General features: G+C 41.6%; 2 protein-coding genes across 2 annotated transcripts; one reads left to right on the top strand and one right to left on the bottom strand.

The window, feature by feature from the left end:
• The first annotated feature begins 6,297 nt into the window (after nt 1–6,297).
• LOC6494705 lies at nt 6,298–7,213 on the top strand. The gene is made up of 2 exons (XM_032451059.2): nt 6,298–6,955; nt 7,046–7,213. Exons 1-2 carry the CDS (start codon nt 6,353–6,355, stop codon nt 7,142–7,144), a joined length of 702 nt encoding a protein of 233 aa, XP_032306950.1. The 5' UTR covers nt 6,298–6,352; the 3' UTR covers nt 7,145–7,213.
• Nucleotides 7,214–17,128: 9,915 nt separating this feature from the next.
• On the bottom strand, nt 17,129–18,107 carry LOC6495902. The gene has a single exon (XM_001959786.4). It carries the CDS (start codon nt 17,974–17,976, stop codon nt 17,401–17,403), a length of 576 nt encoding a protein of 191 aa, XP_001959822.2. The 5' UTR covers nt 17,977–18,107; the 3' UTR covers nt 17,129–17,400.
• Between the last annotated feature and the right edge of the window lie 5,956 nt (nt 18,108–24,063).

Genomic DNA, 24,063 nt, shown 5'->3' with positions numbered 1-24,063 from the left:
ATGTTTGTTTTAATTCGGCCCGTGCATATATAACTTGGCAAAACATAACGTACATATAAATTCAGTTAGTTAGGCGTCAATTGCTGATGTCAGTCGGGGCCATGGCAGTTCCATATTTTTATATGGACCATGCATATAAATCGAATTACACGTCGTTCTGGCATATTTACGACCCCCCTGCAAATACAAATCCATACATATATTTGCAAGTCTACCCCGAGAGTATGTGTGCGGATGCGGATTCGGATGTGGGTGTGGGTGTGGTCGGTAAGCGTTGGAATGTCAAATCTACTAAAGTTCTCAATGCCACATAAATTGCTGGCACATCCACACAAATCAAGTATGCAAACGATGAATCGTGTGTGTGAGTGTTTTGGTGTGCAAGGTACTTGTACAATTTTTCCTTTTGTTCCTGTATCCAGCATCCTGCCGTACCACTGTCGTGCCACTGCTACTGCCAACGAATCCAGCGACGCTGGTCATGCAAATAATTTTGAATATTTATCAAGCGCCTCGTCCTGGGGCTGCCCAGTGTTCACGCTTCTGATGCATACTTTATGGCGCACGGTGTGTGAGGGTGTTTGGGAATAGCACTAGTTGGCATTGTTAGAGATTCAGCTGAACTTCCACTAACCTGACCAGCAAATACATCATGCGCCAGCCATCGACATTTAAGCTCACAAACTCACATGCACCATCGCATCCGGCATGTACAATTGTACGGATATTCCGCCGCAATTGTCGCAGAACAGCCAACAAATTGATTTTTTTTTTTATCAAGATAACATCAAATTGAATTTCCAGCATTCGAAATCAAAATGGCTAGCCTGGGGGAAAACAATATTGTTTGTCACGTGTTGTATTTTTATTTAATTAAAAATAATATATTGTTTTAAATATATATTAAAATACTATATTGTACTCATTTGTCAATTTTTTGTTAAAATTAATACACTAATTAGCACCCATTTGGCGATGTAACAGCCAGAGTTAAAGGCAAACAGACAAGGCGAATTTATGCTCCTGCTAGAGATTCCTTAAATGCCAAGTTCTTGGTCTACGAGAGTGCCAGGCTGCTTGGCTGCCAGACTGGATTCTAGTCGACCAGCCCGGCAGATGTGCTGAAAGCAATGCAGCGACATGGAAAATACCACAGCGGCGGATGCATAGACGCTCACAATATCGCAAAGGCAAATACAGACACAGGACGCAGGAGGCAGGACGTAGGGTGGCTGGCAGGACTGACGAGGACTGGGACGAAAACGAAGGACACAAAAAGGATGCTGCTGCTGAGGCTGAAGATGATGGCGCTGCGGGCAAGTCGTTTGAGTTTGAGTGTCGTCGTGTCTGTTCCAAGCTCAAATCCCGAATGCATAGACAGCTGCTGCTGTTAGTCCTGTCGCTTTTTCTTCAGCACTGAAAGAAAAAAAGGTGTCTGTAATGAATCCTAACTACCTAGAATAAGAGCTTCAATTAGACCTTATGTTGATATTATAGCTTATTTTTTTTCTATATACTTTACTTTCTATTAAATCAAAAATCTAGTTATAACTTAAACATCTCACAGTGCTGTAGCTCCTATTTTCCCAAAAAGGCCATCCCAGCCAAGGGAAATAAGGGTGAAGGCGACCTAGAGCTACGAAGAAGACAAGGCGAATCAAATGCAATTTAGTCTCATTTTAATTGAGCTGCTCGACCAATGTCTGGTCTTGTGGGGTCTTTAAATTTATTCCCACAAAATAAAAATGAAAAACTACAACAAAAAAAAAAATCCCCCAGAGTTATTTATGGGAATGCTAGTCAGAGCATAGAATGGAAAACTATTTGATTTGCATTTAATTTAATAAGTGCTGCAATCCTGCCAATATAAATGGGAATTGTTTAGTCGTAAATTGTGGGGATATCCGCATTGACCGAAATTGAAACTAAAGTTGCTGCGGCAGGCTTTAAATATCTGTAAGTAATTGATGGCAATTCCGGTTTTCTGAGAAAACCTCCGAGTACCGAGTACCGCAGACCGCGGAGTCTGGTTCCTCGTAAGACGATTTATCATAATTTGCAAGCAAATTACTTACTTCCCATGCCCATGCACCAGATGGCGATGCTGTACTGCCAACTCATGTTGCCAATTTGCACTTTCAGGTAGAGAAATAGGAATGGCGGCTGAACAAATATGGCAGCCATTAAACAGATAAGCCACACACTCCCATAAAGGTACACCCACTCATCTTGCTAGGGAGTGCTGTGTGTGTGTGAGTGGCAGGTACAAGGACACAATTTGTCTGGACAAACACCAGCACGACTTTGTCTTTTCCATATTCTTTCACTTTTTTCCCTGGAAACAGAAATAATGTTACTAGATTTTTGGTAGGTATTTGAATATCTCGACTATATGATACCCGGTATCTCTGCTCTCCATACAAACATACAAACTTCTCTGTGAATGATGTATAGATAGGGGAACATCACCCTCCCTTTATAGTATTTTGGTATTTAATTTCATTTTCCATATTCAGTTAAGTGGAGATTGTAGAGATATTGAATTGCGATTTTCAGATTCATTTTATTTTTCACATTTTCCCAGCTGGATTATGCTATTCGACAGCTGTGTAATGAATTTGAAATGTGCATCCATATATTGATTACATCGATACGAAAGAGACTGCTTTAATAGAAATGGGACGAATTAAAAAAAGGATGTATCAAATATATTTGAACATAATTGGTCGCCTATTCTCATCTTTTTTTGCGCTCATATCCTCTTATTTTCACCATCACTTTGGGAAGCTGTCATAAAAATTGTGAGATGTCACTGCCATATGAGTGTGCGCCATTTTTGTGCTGCCGACACTTTTGCATTGTGTTTGTGCTGTCACCTTCTATTCGCCCCTTTTAATGTCCTGGATCCTTTTCCCGCTTCCCACGAGTCGAGTCCTCGCCTCCCCCCATACCATAGCCTTTTGGCATTTTTAATTGTTTACCTGCACCACAATGGATGGACAATTCTTTTGTTCTACTCCCCCAGTTCGATGCGATTCGAGAGTGCTCCACGAGAAAATAAAAAGAAAAATCAGAAGCGAAAAATAAAAATGTTCAGGTTTGGCCTGCAACAGGTTCGAGGTCACAATCGAAATCGACGGGAATTAAAATGGTCTGCTGCTCGGGCTAAAAACTTTAAAAGCCCGAGGGCCAAGGACCTCTGATTCGTCCTCTCCGATCCCTGGCATATTTCGACTTGGCTGATTTTCCGGCACACATCATTTGTCTGCTGACTGGGCAGGAATGAATCTGCATTTATTTTTCAACTGGGGTGGTCAAGCATATCAACTCTTTCCCTCCCTTCGAATGGTCTTTTATGCACATATTTTCTTACTCGAGCCCCGAAAATCGAGTACAATCGTGACTCTGGGGGGCCATGTGCGCATGAATATAATTTCGGGTTATGGCCTGCTCGGGAGGGCGTATCGGTAAACATGGAGGAGCTATTAAAAGCCCCACCTTGTCCCAGTTGCCCAGCGTACAAGCAATATTCTCATACCTTGGTCGGCTTCTTTGTCTTCGGACTTAATGTTAATCCTGTGTCCCGGGGTGCACGAGGTAATGGAAAGGATGTGGAGATGGCCGGCATGATGGGCAGTTGGTCAGTGGGCGGTGCTGACGTTTGACATTGACTGGCTGATAATATAAATATCATTGTTGCTTGCATATAATTAAGTCGGACAGTCGACGAAGCTCTTTAGCAAACCGCATGACCCACTGTGGGGCAAATTATTCAACGATAAGGATGTGTTTTGGATTAAATTTCTAAAAGTATTATTAATTTTAGAAATTTACGAATATTCCAAAATTATTACTAGATCCATCTGGAATCCATAGCGTATAAGTGACATCGCATTACTCATACGACATGAGTGCCAGTCATATTAAATTAAATACTGAATCGAATTACTGATAGGTATTATGTATTTAAAAATGTATTTAACTCTGTATATTTTTTCCCAAAAGTAGTTTCTTTTATTCCATAAGTGGTTGCTTTTATTTCATTCAGTTCCCACTGTATAAAACTTGATTGTGATTTTAGTCCTGCTGCCAACTGGGCCTCACTTTATGTGTGAGTCCTGTTGGTTGGTGATTTCCAAGTCCTGAATCCTGTAGAGCCTAATGCACCTAGTGCCAGCTCCTGTTGGCAGTCTGTCGGCTTTCAGCTTTGGTCGCTAATTAAGCCTGTTTATCGAAGTAAGTTAGCTGTTCAACTTTCGCTCCGTAGCCTTTTATCCATCCAGCACCCTCCCTCCCTGTTTTCAGCTTAGTTTAGTTTTATCAGCTAACTAACTTGGCTATCTGCATGTGTGAGAGCTGGGGACTGGGTTCGCAGGGTAGGGAGTCGGAGGCCTCTTAAGTGCAATAATAAAGCGATTCTCGTAAATGCCGCAAAGCCTTCAACTACGTCTCTAATTGAGTAAATTATCGAGGGAAATGAAAATGGTTAGCTGGAAGCAAGCGCAAATGCTGCGGTATTGTCACACAGAAATCATTTCCCATACAAATGTATAGTACACATCCTTTGTGGTTGATGCGCAAAGTCTGGTTGGAGGTAAAGGGAGGCATTAACATTAAAAGAAACCCTCAACTGATGTAGACATGTCCTTAAATGTTGTGGTTTGTTTTGCCAATGCTCGATGTTAAACCTAATTAAATGGAACGGAAATTTAACCAAAACTAAATATCGTCATGGTCAAAGCAATTAGGCTAATATAATATATCTCGGGCAGGGACCCAGGTGACTTCAAACTCTCCTTTTCGCCGCAAAAGTTTGGCGCACTTAAAACGGTTTTTGAACGAGACCTCTTGGGAAAAGTTTTCGACCATCATGCAGTTTATTTGCTTCATTGGAGTCTGTAACTGCTAACACGAATTTTGGTACTTTCTCCAGCAACATTCCATTTGCCGAAATAAATCGCCCTCTAAGCGCACGTTTGGCAAAGTTCAACAGCAGGAAAATTGAATCATTTCTCTATTTTAAATTGTCCACATGTCGTTATCTGACACTGGAATTTTTCTCATGTTCCTAAATTTGCAATTTAGTTATTTGCGTTGCCTGCCCTGGCCTGCCTGATAAAGAAAAAAAGCTGTAAACATGAAGTAAAAGGGGAAAAAATGAATAAAACTATTTCCGCTTCATTGGTTGGCAAATATTTGCAACATTTGTTTGCCTGACAGAGTCGAACAAAGATGGGTATGAAAAGATTCCCGAACCCCACGACATTTGTGGATAGATCGTGGAAATGTATATTCAAATGCCGTGCAACGGGGCGTATGCTTATTAATATTATTACAAAAGAATTCTTTATGCCATTTTGCAAAGTGACCCGGGGGCGCAAAAAAGTATAATTTAACCTGAGTGGTGGGGTCTCGAAATTCCAGTCTCTGTCATGGAAATACATATGTACGATACAAGAATAAAAAGAATTTGAAAAAATTTCATTCAGACAATTGAACTCAACTAGAGAGCTCGAAAGTTTGCACACAAACTCTGAAACTCTGAGTGAAACTGAAACTGAAGCCGAACGGAATCTGCCATGAAATGCTGGCCAAACAAAAGGCCATGAATCAAGCTGAAGCCCAGGACCTCTGACCAAAGAGTGATACCCGTTTGGGGCATGGAGACATATGCCAGGGGAATCATATGGCCCTGCCTTGTACCTTCCCCCTCTTCATCTCTTGCTAAAAGTGATTTGCACTCTCGACTTTGTTGATGGTCCTGTGGATAAATGTTGGTCCTGCACTGACAAACTTGTTGGCCATCGCCCATATCCCCATTCCTTGCCCATTGTTTTGTGTTGTTTGTCAGAACTAACTAATGACTGAGAGGATTATCCTTACTCTCACCAGGCATCCCCTTCCCATTGCATATGGCATTTATGACAACGGATATGGAGAGCATCAGGTGCATAAGTCACTTGCATATCATCGAGAGGGGGGTTTCCTTTTTGGATTATAATTAACCATTTATGGAGCGCACATCGCAGGGATTATTGGATAGTTTACGAAATTCTCATCTAATTAAAATAGCACTGGAGAAAAACCACGAATATTCTCAGAAAAGATACAGGTAAAACAAAAAAGGCCTAAGTAAGTTAAAACATATGTAAGACAGTAGTGAGATAATGTTTTTTAGTGTTTTTTTGTGACCCTTATCGGAAGCTTGCAAAAATGGTCAAAACAAATTTGTCTAATTGAATTGGTAAAAGGTGGCGCCCCTTATCAGAACTATCGATGGCTATAAAAACGAGTAGGAAGTCCCCAGTCCGGGCTATATTCGAAACGTATCTCGGTCAGTTTGGAGGTGGACATGAAGATCTTCAGCATTTGTTTCCTGACCCTGGTCATTTTCGCCTGCCAAACGTTGGCAGCTAACAATACCATTGAGGAAATTGACTGTCCCCCTGACAATAATAATAACAACAATGGTACCGACAACAATGCAAAGATGTCAGATAAACTCTGCCCCGATTTCCAGCATCTGCGGGATATGATGGATCAGGAAAAACTGCAGCAGCTGATCCAAGTGCATTACAATTGCGATGGAAAATTCAGAAAGGCTATGCGCTATTACAACACCACACCATTCGAGCAGGTCACCCAACAGCTGTCCGACACCGATGCCTATCAGACGATCCTTAGGGAACTCGAGAACTCGAGTGTATATACTGTGGATGTCGAGAGTGTGGCGGCAATCTTCTACTGCATCATTCTTCCCGTACAGCAGCCGGATACCGATTGTGATTGCAAGTCGATCAGGGGTCATAGCTTTGTCGACGATGTCTTGAACTTGATGCCCCAAATTGAGGTGCACAACTATATTGTGGCTTCCCAGGCCAATGGCACAAACTTTGGCAATTTCACAAAAGCCGTAACTTCGAAGGAATTCCAGGCCACTTTGAAGGCCAATATTGTGAGTAGTTTTGTTTTTTGATCACTTAAACCTAAATGTTGCCCAATTTTGACTATAATTTCTTAAAATTTATATAATTTAATGATGTAGAACAAAAAGGATGTAATTAAACCTCTGCGCACTCTACGCCGCAAGGGCTGGGATATTCCGGAGCTACTCAAGGGCATGCTGACCATTTTCACCTGGTGACATGGGCACTTGGAACGGAAGCCTCTCGCTTCTATATGTAAACCAAATATAGCAACAAGTGAATCCAAACAGCTCCACATGGGGGCACTCATTCATTCATGTTTGACACCTGGGTTGGGAACTTGAAAATAGGCCGAGTGCGGGGAGAGGGGGTGGACAACAAACGGATATACTGCCCACTGTGCTCGGCAGGACGTCAAAAGTTTTTCGTCGGTCCTTTTCAGCTCGCTTCGTTTATAATTGTCATCAATTTGTAACTGCAGCGGAAGTGTCGGAGGGAAACGGAAGGAGGGACTCGTGTTGGAGATGTTTAATCGACTTTCTCTTTGCTTCCTGAATACTTACAGTTGGTTATTTTAAGGTCAACTGACTTTTATCAGACGAACTCTCAAAGGATTTCCATGTGTTCTTGGAATAAAGCTTTGAGTTTAAATTGATTTCCTGGAAAGTCCTGTGAGGCATTTCAAAGTGTGCGTAACAGATTTCCTAAGAATCTTATTAAATTTAAAAGCTAATTGAAACAAATGCTTTCCTCAAATGGTAATATATTTTCCATTTGTCAATTTTTGAATCATTTCATGGATAGAAGCTTCCACTTTTGCCCTAAATACTCATTTCTGGCAAGTCCCAGCTGGGTATTTGATTTGCCATCTATCTTTGGAGCATATTTTTGGTCTTTTTGAGGGGGAGTGGCTTATTGAATGGTTATCACAAAATTTCTGGCCGCTTGGCGGCACTTGGCAAACGAATTAAGACTCGTTACACTTTCATTGCTTGCGCTCAATTTACGAGCTGGCAGCTGTCGTTGGGAAGCTCCTGCCATAAGGACTGCCACTGCCACCTTTAGCAAGGACTCGCTCTCTCTTGTTTTGTGTACCTTACCTATGCAATCGTGCAATTTGAACGGCACAAATGCCTGCTCATAGCAATTGATTTATGCCTGCGACGTGACTTCATTTCGTAGCAGGATTCGTAGGACTCGCAGCCAGGAGTATGCGGTACCGCACCTGTTGTCGCCTTTCCTCTTATTAAATTAACAAAGTAACAACCCCACTGCTCTGTGGGTGTTTGTGTGTGTGTTAGTGCGAGCTTATCCTTAGCAGGCCAAAACCGATGCCATTATGCATTATAACTGTATAAACAAATCCTGTGCGTGCCACCGCCTCCCCAAAATACGTGCCTCCTCGGCAGGATAACAGGAGAAGTGAAAAAAAAACCAATTCCTCGGCCCACGACTCCCCCGGCTCGTGTGTCAATCAAGTTAAATGTTAATGAATTACTCGGCATCCGAACAAGGACATGCTGACAGGACGAAAGCGAATGATGCCGACAAGTTGTTTTGCCTTTAACACACTTAGGCCGACGGTTGCTGCTTCTTGTGGTTTTTTTGGAATTAATATCCTGATCCTGCAGGGTGGGCCTGGTCCAGGAGGGTCACTTGTCACTCTGCTTTTTTATAAAGAGGATTAAAATTTGCAGTGTGAGAAGGTTATTACCATTTTACAAGTTTTTTTAGTAGAGTTCTGTAAATCTTATATCCTTTAATAAGGAATTAAATATTATTGTCCATTTTTGTGGGTATTTTCCAAGTCGAAACTCTCTGGCACACCACTTACATTCTGTGATGGTCAAAATGGTGAAATGTTTGGCCATCTACTTGTGAGCCCGAACGTCTACCTATCTGACGTTTTGTTTTTTTTCGGTTCGTCCTGGGGGACGAAACAAATCGTTGCATATTTACGTGCGCCAGCCATTTCAGCTTCTGCAAAAGCTGTATATATAGAATATGTATATGTATGTACATTGTGATTTTTACGGGGATAAATGCGGGCTCTACGTGTCATTGAATTCATTACGCTGTCAGCTGGCTTGTTGGACGATGTAGTAGATTAAACCGCCAGAAAAGCCAAACAAAAATAAATAAAAAATACCTCATGAACAAGCATACAATTTGCATTCAGAAATGAAATAGTTAATTAACGTGAATTTCTATTTGTATAATAGTATTTACTTAAATTTATCAATAAGTCAAAATAGTTTAAAAATTTGCACATTTTTTCATTTAGAGCTTACAAAGTGTTCTTCATAAGCTGAAATAATTGAACAAGCTTTTAATTATATAGTATAGATGAAATAATAATCTCTCAATCAAAATTCAATTGAATATAATTAAGCTTACATTGAATCATTTATAGAGCTAAATTGAATCATCTTAATTAAGGAAAATGGCTGTGGTTCACCGAATTAAAAATCATCACTACCAAGTAATTGACTTTATACGATTAACATAATTTGAAAAATCAATTATAGTTTGAACTAGGCTTTTGAAAATTTTTTTATTAGAAATATAAAATAGATTTTGCACAAATTGACTACAAATGCCTCATTGCCAGGGGAAGAGGTAAATTGCATCATGGATCTCTGCAAATTGTTGGCCAGATTTGTTTCAAAATTCCATAACAGTAACGAACGGATTCTCTTGAAATAAATGCAATTTAAGTTGATTGATTTCTTTCACCAACAAGTGCAAGTTGCTCAGGACTTCGAAAAATGCAACAAATGGGAAAATAATTCAGAGTTGCTTCCTGCACGTCGAATGCGAAATATTTTAAGGATATCCGCAGGCTGATCCACAATCTGCTCATAACTACTTTTCGATTTCTATTACTCACTTTGGGTAGATGTAAGTATTGGGAATTCGATCTGTGCTGAAATGTGCTGAAATAATGTGTTTCGTTGATAAAACTTTTCCCCCTCAATGCTCTCATAACAGTTCAGATTTATGGTCCCAGCTATCAGTGCTCCAATAAGTTCCCTTCGGCGGAATCGGTAAGTGAAACTGCACGGGCCACTGGCCATAAATAAATTTTTCGTCGTAGTATCGGCTAGCAAATCTCATTACACGGACACTCGCCGGCTCCTTTGGCGGGGTCCTTTGGCGCTGTACAAGTCCAGTTGGAACAGAAACCGAAACCGAATCCAACCGAAAATCAGCTTATCTGTAGTTGTCGATTGGCCAACCCAAGTGCCATATTCTGTCGCTGATAAATTATAAATTTCAGGACAAGATTCCAATCCAAGTGGCCATTCAATCGGTTTCGCACTCTTAACGAGAATGCTTTAAGTGACTGGCAATAATGTATAAATTAATGGGCTCCACATGGTGGTATGTGAAGGAAATGGATAAAAATCCTGGCAGGATACATAAATATGTCGTTCGCTGAAATTTTTTTTTTTTCAAGCGACCAACAATGCACGCCCACTATTTTGATATTAATGAGTTGGTCATATTCAAGAAATCATTAAATACGCTTAAAAATTCACTTAAATATATGTAGAGGATTAAAGTCCAAAGTGCAGTTGATAACTTTTATGGTCTAAAACGACTTTTTGAAAATATTGAGTAAAGTTTTACGCAAAGCCTATAAAAGTGTTTAATCCCTGGGATACCTGCAGGTGAAGTGCCAACAGTTATTTGCGCCAGACATGAATTATTATGAAGCTTAAATTTGCAGCAAACTTAATAGCCGGGTTAAATTCCATAAATGTTTAACAAGAACAACGGCAAATAATTGGCAGCATGCCAGAACAATTTCGCAAAAAAAGCCATAAGAGAAGGATGCCGGCTAAAAGGCCCGAGACAATGGTGTGGAATTTGAGGAAACTGTAAAGTCTGATTTGAACACTTCCTCTGGCACAAGGACATGTACAAGTAATTATAATGAAATTGGAATTTTTGGCCGAAATTATCAGTTTTTATTTTGCTTTTTTTCGTCTGCAACGACCACTAACACCAGCACAAAGCCAACAAACAAAAAGTCCTATTCATTGGGGCATTGAAATAGTTTTGGCCCGGAACAGTTGGTAAGATGAGTTCAAGTTTGGCAACTCCTGCCAGCAGGAATATTATTATTTTTTCTGTTGACTCTTATCTCATTGCCTCGGCTCTTAACTATTTTCTCTGGGAAAAGCCTTGCCCCTCGTTTTCCCAATCTCCCTGCCTCCCTGCCCTCCGGCCATCTCGGAAAGTAGCCATGCGGGCGTTGCTTTTCCTAACCAGCGCAAATATTTTAACCTACAGGCCATGGCACAAAAACTAAAAAAAAAGAAACCATGGGGAACAGGGTAAGCAAATAAATGTTCTCGAGATAAACTGGAGCTTTGTGTGTCGTTTTGGGTGCCCTTCCCCTGCCCCTGCCAGTTTTCCCTGTCCCGCCCGCTCACAATGGCACCAGATCCACGCTGCTCCCTAAAAGTGTCCTCTTAAAGCCACAGCGCCCCCTTAAAGTGTTTGGCTTTTTTTTCCGCACTTTACATGCAAAACGTTAAAAATTTGCAGCATGGCCCGTGGCGTTCGACCACGATGCCCTATTCGGACTCTTGCCCCGTTTATATGTTGCTACGTGACTTTGGCACGCGTCGCGTTTCGTCTGCGGACCCACGGTCATTTTCCATTGTTGGTCATTAATTTGAAGGCAAGTGTGTTTGGGGTTTGACCAGGGGGTTTGGGGGCCAAGACAGGCTGGGATGGGTCGGGTAGAGCCAGGCGTTCCGTCACCAAACCGCACACGTATATTTTGACGACCCTAAAGCGGTAACAGGGTGACCAGAATGGGATTAGATCTGGTTTTCAAGTCATTGAGGTAGGATTAAGGTTTAGTGCGTTTCAATTAAGGTTTTAGGAACATTTATGGATAAAAGAGACACAAATAGAAACTTTCTCCGAAAAATAAAAAAATTTTAAAGTATTTTATAGTCAAATTTTCTATCCCTTAATACCCAAGGATGCTAAGATACCCTGTATATCCGTTTACTATCAGAACCACTTTGTCATCCGACTCACGTACAGGACACACGTATGCCTGGCAGTCCTCTGAAAAGGATTGTCCACGCTTTTGGTCAAGTTTGCCGCCCAGATCTTGGTCCTTGGCCATCGGCGCGATTAGATGTTGTGGCCTGGCCTGGCTCCGCCCTTGCGGTCATGTTCTGTGGACTGAGCCAAGTTGACCGTCTGGTCTGGCTTTAGCCAAAAAAAAGAAGCACCGGGAAAGGGATTGTATTTCGAGGTGTCGAGCGGCCAGCGAGTGTTAAAAAATGTTTTAGTAGCGCATTTTTGAGGTTAAAAGCGTGCACGTGCTGCCAGAAAAGAAGGATGCTGTGCGGGGCAGGGCGGGCTTATGGTACTAGGGACAAGGTGGCGACAATGGCGTTGAGTGCCGAAAGGGTCCAGGGACTGGGCCAAGAGAGATTTATCTAGCCCTGGTGTACGTGATGGCAACAATCGTGTCAACCGCTGTCGGCCAGCGGCATGAATTATGACGAATATGTTCGAGAGTGTGTACTGCACGAATGTGTGTCTTGTAAATCTCGGCCAAATCTCCGACAAGAAAGACAAATAAACTGCAATCGTTGGGGCATAAATCCTAATTCAAGTTTGATTATCTTCCCTTTTGAGGCCCAGTAGGCAAATGGTCGAGTGGCTTTAAGGCATGCCGCCGGCTGCAACTGTCTGAGGGGCGAACAAGAGCTCTCAACCCCATCGTCTTGCTTTGAATTCAAATCCCCAGCCCAGGTCTCCGGTCTCCAAGTCCCAAATCCCAGGCGAGCATTAACGAACATTTGCCTTTAGCCTGTGCCTCTCTGGTATATTTCGATTGAGCTCCAAACCTTTTGGATAAACGAAAGTCAAGCCGAAACCTAGGACATTAAATCCGTGCAGCCATTAACATTTACGATTTCGCATCCGGAGGTCAACCAATCACACACACAATCCATATACATTGGAAAAAAATAGTTGACTGTAGGAATATACTTTTTAAGCAAGTTCTTTAGGAAAGAATCAGTTTAAAGCTTCATTCAGTTAAAATTTTTAAAGGCCCTCCAGGCATTAGAATACCCTTAAAGACTATTGGTTGAAAAGACTCTAATAATTTTTGCATGTGCTGGCTTAGCCCTCCCAGGAATCCAGATTGGTCGACGTTTAATGGGCAACATCAACTGCAAACACATTGTGAAGAAAAATGTGTGCGTAGAATGGCATCTAGGAGGATGCAATTCTGGGAATCGAAAATACCAACATGTGCCAGGGAGGACGGGATGGCTCTCCATTCGTTGGTAGTTTATCTTGGACTTACAGTGCAGCCTGTTGACCAGTTTCCCATCTCTCCTCGGTTTCCGAGCTGCCTCCGAAATCGACTTAATGGGTCAGTTGACCGGAAAGCGACCAAAGATTTGCGCCCAAACAGTCCAACGTCTAAAGTTTTGCATTTTAATAGGCTCCTAACTTCCAACCGTTTGACCTGTATTTGTTTATTTGGCCCGCAGCAGATGTGCGGGGGAATGGAGTGTGCCCTTGGGCCAGGTGTGGCTTCCATTTCGCCCAGAGATTTGCATCCGATTGCATTTCAAGTTGGCCAATTTTCCGACCAGTTCGGACCAGGCACTTAGAAGCGTTCAATGAGCCGGAAAATTCCTCCACAGATCTGCAGCAGATTCTCTCTTTCGATTTTATCCTTGACTTAATTGTTTCTAGCTATTGGTTACTATTTCCGAGAAGTCCTATACTGATGAATTGTGGAAACTTGTTAGGGATACCTCACAGAGTCTGTTGGTAAATTGGTGTTGGATTGATTTTTTGACGTGGATTTGAATTTAATTATAAACCCCGTCAGTGCCGACATTTTGATTTAAACCGCAAAATCGTTTCAATCTGCATAAAAGCTTATAATTGAAACAAATTAATTTTCGGGGTTTCTTGTTTATATTCACATCAATCATAGTTCTAGCATATAAACATACATATATACATATATATTGTGCGATGATTGCTGTGGAGAACTCTTTCAACAAAGTCGGCTATTTGGTTAAATTTTAATGACTCAGCCATTTGGCTTGATGTGTGGCCATCATCAGGAGCACCCTCGTCAGGATCTCCTGTCACAATGCTGGCGCCAAGTCACGTTCTCGCTTAGATTCTCTGGGCTTTCTCAACGATTCTTTTTTCCCACTCTCTCTATGTCTCTGTACTTATATATATATATTTTTTTTTCGTTTTTCCCCCGGTTTTGAGGGAGATTCGTGACGTGACGAGTTGCCACGCTAATGCACGCCCTGCAAAGTATGCAATAAATTTGAGGAATGTGTCTGTGTCCTGGCAACACTATACCTGCTTGTGCCCCTGCGTCCGCTTGTGTGTGTGAGTGGGGATAAAACGAAAGGATCCACTGTCATCTCTATCATAAACATTAACAGCTTTTACTCACTTCGCGGCAGTCGCTTTTTCACAAAAGCAAATACGAGCATCTAGGAAACTGCGATTTTTCATAGGATCCATCCACAGTGCCGCAAACTGTTTGCTTAATAAGTTCCTGCCGCACTTTCGGGGCGCCTCTGTTTATTTTCAACTGCTCGGCGAGTGCAACCACATAAAAGCCAAGCTGCGAAGCAAACAAACAAAGCGCAAAAAATCAGCCTCAAGCGCCAGCCCCGGGGTTAAGTCCTTGGGCCAACATCTTTGCGGTCGCTCTCGACCTCTCGACATGCCCGGCACGTTTCGATTCGTTTGAAACTTCAAGGCACCGGCAAGCAAAAATCAAATTCAATTAGCCCACGACACGTGGACGGTGTAGAAGAAATGCCTGGGCTCCAGGTATTTTCAATTTTTCCAACCGACTGGTCGAGAAAACTTCTAAATGGGTTAGTTAACTTTTGAACTCGTACTCCTTCGCAGGTTACTTAAAAACAAAGTAAGTACTTATAATACTATTTTATAAACGTTATATCAGGCGTTATTCGACCCGGGGTAATCGAGCGGAGTTATTAAGTTAATTGCAATGTTAAAGACAATACTTATCAAGAATTCAATTCATGCTTAATAATATAAATGGACTAAAGGCATAATTCTTATTAAAAAATATCCATACGAAATATTCAATTCATTGGAAAACCTTCTTATCCTCTGGAAATCCCGACTGAAGACTCCCCGAGTGTGTAAATTCGATTTATGCGTAGATATTCAGCTTTGGCTATTAAGCTTCTGTAATTTGCATATATGCAGACTCACGGAGACAGACCGGCGACACTGAAGAGGCATCCGCCGGTATTCAATAAATATGAAACTCATTCATCACTGTCAGCTTAAGCTGCACCCGAAGCACCCGGAGCTCTCACTTTAAATCCGCCGTAAACGCAGCGCTTAAAGTTCGGATAAAATGCCAGATATCCGCATGTGTGGGTGTATTTGCTTGTGTCTGATGTGCTAATGAAATAAAGCCCCACCTACCCATATAGAGCGAAACAAACAGAGAACCCTCATCAAAATTGCGTATACGCAGTGAGGGCCCGTGCAAAATATGTACCATCTACTTATCGATGCTGTCAATGAATTTCGTAGGCGAGCGCTTTAATTGAAATTTTTCTTTCGGCCAATTGAAGGCGCCGACAGTTCAGTTCGCATCGCTTTCTCCAAAAATTCAAATTTTCCAGAAGCAATTACGCGCTGGGGACTTTGATGTGGCTGCTTAGAAGCTTTGAACTCATCAAATACAATGTAAAAAATACAAAAAAACAGAAAAATTTAAATAAATAACAAAGAGAAAATGTCCAGAACGCAGGCAAAGGCAGACTTAAAGCCTGCCCGAAAATTCTTGGAGCTATTTCCATTTTGAATATCTACCACATTGCCAGTTTGGCCGCCAAGAAGCACCGTCAAGGTTGTCCCCTTTTAAGCGCCTTAATGGCTAATTAAATGAAATTGAACAGGTCCTCGTTTAATTGCCAGCACAAGCAGGTGTATTAAAAATTAATATAAAAAAAAAAACAAAAAAAAAAAAAACAACAACAATAATAAAGTTAAAAACGAAACTCACCGACAATACTTAATGTTTATGAACCTGTATGGGGTGCTACAAATGCTTTTTATTGACTTGCCACCGTAGCCCCATGGCCTTTAATTAACTTTTCGCAATGCCGCGTTGCCATGAAAACGGATTTTGTGTGGAAAAACCGCGGAATAGCTTCGGGGAAATGAATTTTAAGGAAATGAAAGGGGTTTAAAGCGGTAACAAATTTTAAATTCCCGTAATTCCATGTTAGCTATGTGTATGTGTTTGTATTTGTTTGGGCGAACCACATGGCGTATGATTAATGCGCCTCTCGGCGCTCAGCACATTTCATTAAATAAATTGTAATTTATCAAAAGCCAAGCGGGACAACGCGACTCCCCCAACCATACAACACAAGCCAAAAGCAAATCAAATAAATTACAGACAAGTTGAAAAACTTTGACCATTAAATGCCCTAAACCAAATACGGCCAATGACGACTTGATGTTTGGTCCTTTATTTTTTTTTTTGGTTGTTGGTTTTGTTCTCTATTTTATTCCTCGACTGGCCGGTTGTTGTTTTTATTTGCCCAGAATTTCATTGCAATTGATTTTTGGTGTCAGCTGCACGCTCAGCCAGAGACAGACATGACCAGGCCCACTTCCGATCCCCCGCAAATTCTGTGGTTGCGGCTTAAGTTTGTCGGCAAATTGAAAACTTTGTTGGTTAACTTGTCCGTGGAAATGGCAACCGAAGCCCACGTTGAGGGGGCAACGCAACCGGAAAGTGGAGAGTTGGAAAAATAGCCCAAAAACCCTGGGCACATCAATACCACATTCCTTTGCCTCCGGCTTCCGTTTCTTTACCGTTTATTCTCTTCTGCCACAGAATGGGCGCCCCAGACCCATTCCCAAATAAACAGCAAAGCGGACAAGCCGCCGAAACCAGGGGCTAGGTCACCTTCTGGGTCTGGATTCGGGTCCTTCTGGGCTGATTGCATTAACCAACAAAAATAGACTTAAACAATAACAAAAATCAGAGCACAGTCACAGCTGTGGAATCCTTGAATGTCAATACCCTAACACGGCAAGTGTTTACTTTCTCACGAAGGAAAATAATGTAAATATTGTAATGTAGCTTAAAATTAATAATTAGATTTGTTCCAAATAATTCTTTAATTAAAATGATTGAAATATTAGGCTAATGATTACAGGACAACACCATCCTTCCTTAAAGATTCCACTAACTTTGTAAACATTTTCCAGAAATATCTTAAAAGGATTCGATGGACTGGCAAAAAATATCCGTTTTCAAGGTGGCCAGAGTCATTTCCTCTTAATATAAATAAATAAACAGTCGGTTGGCCTAAATGAAAGTTGTGGCCGAATTAGTAAAAGTTTCAACCCAAAAGCTACTTAGACTTTCGCCGGAATCTCAGACACCAGCATGGCATGAACTGAAAACGGACGGAGTCCTGGGCGGCTGATGGACCTGAGCCACTGTGGGCTCATCATCCAGCTGGACGTCGGTGCTGGAGAAGGGAGAGGAGCCTGTAATCTGACCGTAACGCGGCTGCATCACCCGGATGGCGGCCACCCGCTCACGCCAGGTGTGCCAGAAGTGCTGCCTGTAGACATCGCCACCGAACTCGAAGATCATTGGATTGTCCGAGGTGGGGACGGGTCGGCCCGGCGGTTGGATCACACTTAGCATCATGAGGCATCGGGTGCCTTTGCGGTAGAAGTGAAAGCGAAGGAACTGCAGTGGAAACATGCTAACCAAGTCGAAGGACTCGATCTCCGGATCCACACCTTGACCCAAAAAGTCCGGTTTATCCTCGAAGTTGCGGAAATTGTCGCAGCCGAAGAGCAGCCGGTTGCAGGTGAGACCTATCTGGTATTGACGCAGTCCCTCGCCACGGTTGTCCACCATGGTAAAGGGATTCTCCACCAGGACCGGCTCGTAAATCTCCTCATACTCGGCTAGCAAAACTTTCTGCACTCGAAACATACCCGTCAGCCGCAGAAAATGAAATAGCAATGACTTTGGCTATAATTTAATTGAAACGTCAATCAAAGTTTTGCAGCTCGTTTGTCGTCTGGCTGTCAATTTGTTTGCTTTTATTTGAGAGTTGAGGATATTTGCATCGCCGCCTGCTCTGCGGTACTGAAAACTATCTGGATACCGGATAGCGGATTGTGGATTCCGGACAAGTGATTACATCTTAGATATGGAAAATGCAAATCTCTGACCAGCCGGTGTCAGAAGTTTGAGGCTGCATTTGAATTTAAATTGGTATTTGCGGAGGGCATCGGAGCGAAGATCTTCATGGAAGTCGGTCAGTTAACTAGGATCAACTACTTGGAGTAGTTATGTATATAAGCTATTTCGAAATTACGCTGATTTCTGAATAGTTTTTCAAGCTGAAGTTCAAATATTTGCCAAAGAAAAGCACTGCCCAAGCCCTTGACGCTTATGAATAAAGTAAACTTTGTCGATTTTCGTATTAAGGTTAATTTTATTTGAATGTTTCTACTTTGTCGGCAGGAGGGTGGTATAGCAGATATATATCCCATTTTTTTGTGGCATATTGTTACTGTTTCTGTTCGACATGGTAACAAGTTGCCAGCCATAATCTTGGCTTATGACTGCCACAGTTCACTTTTTCTGTTACTCTGGCTCTGTCATGGCAAACACTTTTAAAATATTCTGATTTATGACAAACTTTCACCGCCCGCTTTCAACTTTTTGCAGTTGCCATTTGGCACTTTCCATTCCACTTTTTTACTTTCACGTCCCTGATGTCCTTGCGCTTCTTTTCTCAACGGTTACTGTGCAATTGGTGACAAAAAAAAAAACAGGGAAAAAAAAAGGAAAATAGAAAACTCTGTCTTGGAGATGGAGGATACAGGATGCGGGATGCGGGTTGCTGATTCTGCTCACTTTGTCAGCCATTTAATTTAGGCGCGATGGCAATTGCAACTGCAACTGTTGCGGGTAAAGGGAAGAAATCCGGAACATCGGGGGCATTAGGCAAGGAGTTATAGCGCAAAGTACTGTGTCAAGTGGCATCTTTGCAGTTTTCAAAGCAATTAGTTTCAAGAAAATTACGAGAACGAGATCCAGACGAATAGTTAAGCATAACTTATGGCCTGACGCTTTCCCGGTTTCAACATTTCCATGGCTTCGTCCTGGCAGCCTTGCAGCCTTCTGCTAATTTTCAGACAAAATTCATCTGGACAGGCATCATGGCTCGGCTCAGTAATCCGCCATTGATTAAGTGCGCTACCGACCAAAATGGCAGCCTGTCACAAATCACCTAAGACACATGGCCCCTTAATGAATTCGTAATCGTATCCTCGTATTTGTATTCGTAATACTTGTATCCAAATGAACTAATGTCGTCTGTGGTCTGGACTCATGCAATTTAGCGAATTAATTAAAATTTTCTCGTTTGGCATGTTTATGATGGCACTCTCAATTAATTTCAGGGCTCGTTGGGCTCGAGAGCATCGGATGTGCTAAGGACATCGATTGGGGTTTATGCATGTAAAGATTGGGAACTTGTTGATCAGAGAATTGTAATAGTGCAGACAATGTTTTGAGGCTAAATGCCACAAGAAGTAGCTGGTATACTGTACATGAATATTCTTTAATCCAAGTCCCCCGTATAAACCGAAAAAGCTCTCATGTCTTTTTGGCAATTAATGCCTTAAATGTGTTTCATTGTCTCGATCATGGTATTTTCTGCCGTCTGCCAACCGTTTGCACATTCAATTTAATTTGAGCCACCTAAGCGCTAATGGTCATTGGCTTAAACATTGCCAGCAAAACTTCAATTCCCCCCAACCAACAACACTTCCCGTGCCCGGTCTCTGTTGTCGATTGGTATCTGACTCGCATGCGCTTGGCCTAACACCTGTATTGTTCTTGAGTGCAGCAATTAGGTAAAAGCAGCCAAAGCACTCACGTGTGCACTGCGATTTTTAGGGGCTTTCTCCATAGGGGTTCCCTTGTTAACAGGTAAGACTTTTAGTCTTTCTAGTAAACCCTATTTTTCTCACTGCATAATTTCAAGCAAGCTTTTGTGTTGGTTTGTTTGGTTGCTTTATTACCGCTTTTGCGCTTTTCATTGCAAACGTTTCACGTTTTTATTGTTAAATGCGGCGCAACATCAAACATTAAACATAAAACACACAACACGGCAGCAAAAATGCTCACATGCTCGGCGGATTTGAAAAGCTGTGGCTCAACGGAACCGGAAGTAGCTACGAATTGTAGTGCGGATGTTGGATAGTAGCACACATACATTCACTCAGGACTTAGGTGCCTGAGTGGGCCTCTTTGTAGTAGATCCGTCTTTTGCGAATTTTGTGGCTGAAATTGTAATATCATGCTGGGCTATTTCGCTTTGTTTTCCTTCTTTTTTTTACGTCTATTAGCTTGGTGGCCATAAAAGCACCGCAGAGCACTGCATGACAAAAAATTAAGTATACGCATTTGAAGTGACTTAATTTAATGACGTCATCCCGTGAAAGCCGTAAGTTGCATACTTTTGGCCTTATACTCATGATGGCCGTAATGTAGAAGTGTAGTAAAAGCCAAACTACTTGCACCAAAAGGTTTCAGGATGAGCGTCGCTCTCAAAGGTAAACAAGTCAGTAATTGCCACTCCATTGCCCCGCTTTGGCTCTGTCATTAATTTTAAATTGGCTGAAACAACCTTTGAGCTCAGGGGCACTCGAATGCAGCTCTCCATTTAATCTCAGCAATGATTATAAATTTAATTGATGCTCAAGGAGGAGGTGCTTCGTTTCCTGAAAATATCCGAAACGAACCGAATAAGTCAATAAGCAGGATTCTCACAATTCGTCTGATTGTCGGAGGCCCCCAGGCTCAGTTCGTCTTGATTGGCATGGCCAGGACACACACTATTCGCAGAGCATTTGTCTCTTTGGCATTTCTTTCCTTTTGTTTTGGATGTCAGCAAAGTTTCTACATTTTATCTCAATCTCACATGAGCATACACACTCACATGCTCAGTCCTTTGCCATGCCACGCGCATCCTGCAGCCAGGACTTTGTGCGCAATTCGAGCATTTGGCGCTTATCGCACATCTCATCCCAAAAATGGTAACCGACACATTTGCACAATTGCTTCTTGTAACTGACACGTCAGCCACGTCCAAAACGTAAACGTTAGTAAACCCCAGGAACTAAAGCCGAATGTTCTGCGCCATTCAGTACTGCAAGGACGAAAGGAATATCTGTATCTTCCCTAGAGGTGTGTGTTGCTTGGTAGTTCCATGAAAATGTTTTTCAAACATCTGCATATTTATCTGCAGGACTTGAAATAAATCTGATTACATGGCATGCTCAATTTGTTTCGATTTATTTGTTTAAGTGAAAAGTGTTATAGCTGGCCTTAGATGCTCTTTAAGTTTAAATATTAGTTCAAGTTTTAGTATTCTGCTCATGAGCACGAGTCCGCCCCTAATGCAAATGTCCTTTAGCGCCTTCGGTTTCCAGTCCTGTCAGCCGAGCGACTGGGATCTTTGCTCTGGAGGCAGATTTAGTTTATGTTCTGGCAACTTTCTAATGCAATTCACGTGTGCTCTGCAATGCAATTGTGGAATGGTCTGGCGTGGCATAGTCTGCTGTGCGGGTGTCTGTCAGTGCGTGCCTCAAGTGTCGGAGAGAATATTGCAACCATAGAAAGTTTCCCACTTGATTTCTAGCTGGGGCATAAAATTCAATGTCCGTAAGAAGTCCATTTGCATTGAATAGGTGGCTGACAGTAGTCGGAGTAGTGTTCTTTACTTCAACAGTTTTGACCGTGTTTTCCATGTGAAATGCAAAATGTTTTCACAAACTCACAATCTTCTCAGCCCTAAAATATTTTGCCAAAACATTTAAGCCAAATATGCAAAACAGATTTCCACTCCCCAGAGCAGAGAAATCCTGAAAATGAAATTTAATATTTGAACATGACTAACTGAAGAGTAAAAGGACAATGAAAAGCAATTCCAAGCCTACAAATAGGCTTTTCGATGAGACTTAAGTCACCTACTGAACTAATTGAAATTTTTAGCTCGGTGTCAATAAATTGAAACTAAATATACCAAAAAATTGTTGACAATAGTTTGCAGAGGTGAACAATTTCTGAAAAATAATTAAGCAGTCAGGACTTTCAATTACGATGTGTCACTAGACAACTTGCCCTCAACTGCCCTTGACAAAATGTTTGTTTTTTGGCCAACATTCTGTGACGGTTGAAGGGAAACGAGGGCTGCCATTAAGCCCAATTTTGTTTCTTTAATGTTTATATTTTTTCCCTTACTTTTTGGCACTGAAGCAGCTGCTGTTAATAAGGTGTTGGGCAATTTTATTTTATTGGTTTTCAGCTAACAAAAACACTCATTCACACCCACCACTCACATGCTCACCCCCAGGAGGTTCCTTTAATTTTAATTGGCTCCACGCCCAAACGCACGTGAGCCAACAATCGTTGTCCTTGCCAGCAGGATGTTACTATATCGAGGATGACTCTGGCTTCAGTACCAGCTTCGACTCCAGCTTCTACCACTTTGTTTGGTTTTGTTTTTGAGGCATGTGTGTTTCTGTTCTTTTTTATTCGTTGCCTTTTTCCTATTTTTGGTGGTAAGGCTTGGCAAGTCGTTAACATGTTCTTATTTAATGCCAAAGAAATTGCCATTGGCATTTATTGCCGTAATTAAGAGATGGAAAAAAAAAGAAATTCGTAGACCAGGACACTTGGCCATCAAAGACCAAAGCATTGGGAGCGCCACTTTTTAAGATTTTTCAATTGCCAGCCGTCTTTTTGGGCAACAATGAAAAAAAAACCTATTTGTGTTTTCTGGTAGGACCCATTTTCTTTGTTCGGAAAACAACCTCATTCCCCTCACGGCACCTTTTTCCCAGAATACTGAGCCCTGCTCCCGTCACTCATTTTGCTTTGAAATTTATGACCCAGTTAGGAAGGCGTTTTTACCTAGGACTTTTAGGTGTCTGGGCTTCTGCAACAGGCGTTTAATTAAATGATTTTAATGCTGCCGTACGAGAGGCCTTAGGACATTCTATATAATGGAATTTTATAGGAATAGGAATCGAGTATCGAAGTGTTAATGTCGTTATATTTAAATTTCAGCTTTATTGAAAAAGATAATAAATTAAAGTTTAAAATCTGCCATTTAATTGCTCGCTTAAAAATTATTTATTTCGACATATTTGCCTGGCTTTTCCTTGAATCGTTTTAATAATTGAACCAATATATTCCCGCACTTCCATGCTTTAGCTGAACAATTGGAAAAAAAAAAAAATGGGAAAAACGAGTGAAAATCTGAAACAGTTGGGCGGGGAAGTTTACCGATTTAAAAATGCACCAATAAATGCCGACACTTTGAAAGTTCATAAAAATAAAAGTCGTTTCCCGGCGACAGTGCTACTGGCGGAAATTGTGCTTATGTCGGCAGGTTTTTCGGTGGCATCCTGGCTTGATTTCCATCAGATTCCCTTCCACTTCCCATACGTGGCATGTGGCTGACGCATATGTTGAAAGTTTAATTAATGTTGTCACGTGTTCGAGCTCAAACGAAGAAGAAATTTGTAAATTACTCCCAGGCAGTATTAAATAAATATGTAGGTGTGTACCATGTATATAATCAATGTATATTTATTCGGAAAGTATCAGTCGTGGTGTAATGATTGAAATTCAATTTAAAGAAAACTCGGAAAACGTGCGCCACCAAATGAATTTTCACTTTTCCTTTGAATGCCGCCTAGTGTTTAAAATTCAATGCACGCACATACGCATATCCTGGATGTCCTTTGGGCGGCTGATAACACTAAAGTTGTCTGTCTGCCTGGCTGCTTAAGTTTAATTTGATACACAAACAGAATATGAAAAACAAAACAAAACAAAAATCAAGAGAAAGGAAAACAGAAACAGAGAAGGCCAAACAAAACAACATCCGATGAAGCGGCAATGCCAAGGACCGTAAAACATTTAAATTAACGTCTCCTAAAAAACAGTATGTGTGTGTATGTCGGGGGTGTGTGTTTTGAGTCCCTGAAAGGC

The sequence above is a fragment of the Drosophila ananassae genome, chromosome 3L (assembly GCF_017639315.1).
Source record: "Drosophila ananassae strain 14024-0371.13 chromosome 3L, ASM1763931v2, whole genome shotgun sequence".
Classification (NCBI taxonomy): domain Eukaryota; kingdom Metazoa; phylum Arthropoda; class Insecta; order Diptera; family Drosophilidae; genus Drosophila; species Drosophila ananassae.
This window is presented reverse-complemented; position numbering and strand designations above follow the sequence as displayed.

Excerpts from the sequence above, each read along its gene's own strand:
- LOC6494705 (XM_032451059.2), top strand. The coding sequence starts at position 6,353 with ATGAAGATCTTCAGCATTTGTTTCCTGACCCTGGTCATTTTCGCCTGC. Across the intron at positions 6,956-7,045 it reads CCACTTTGAAGGCCAATATT|AACAAAAAGGATGTAATTAA; the intron begins GTGAGTAGTTTT and ends TTAATGATGTAG.
- LOC6495902 (XM_001959786.4), bottom strand. The coding sequence starts at position 17,976 with ATGTTTCGAGTGCAGAAAGTTTTGCTAGCCGAGTATGAGGAGATTTAC.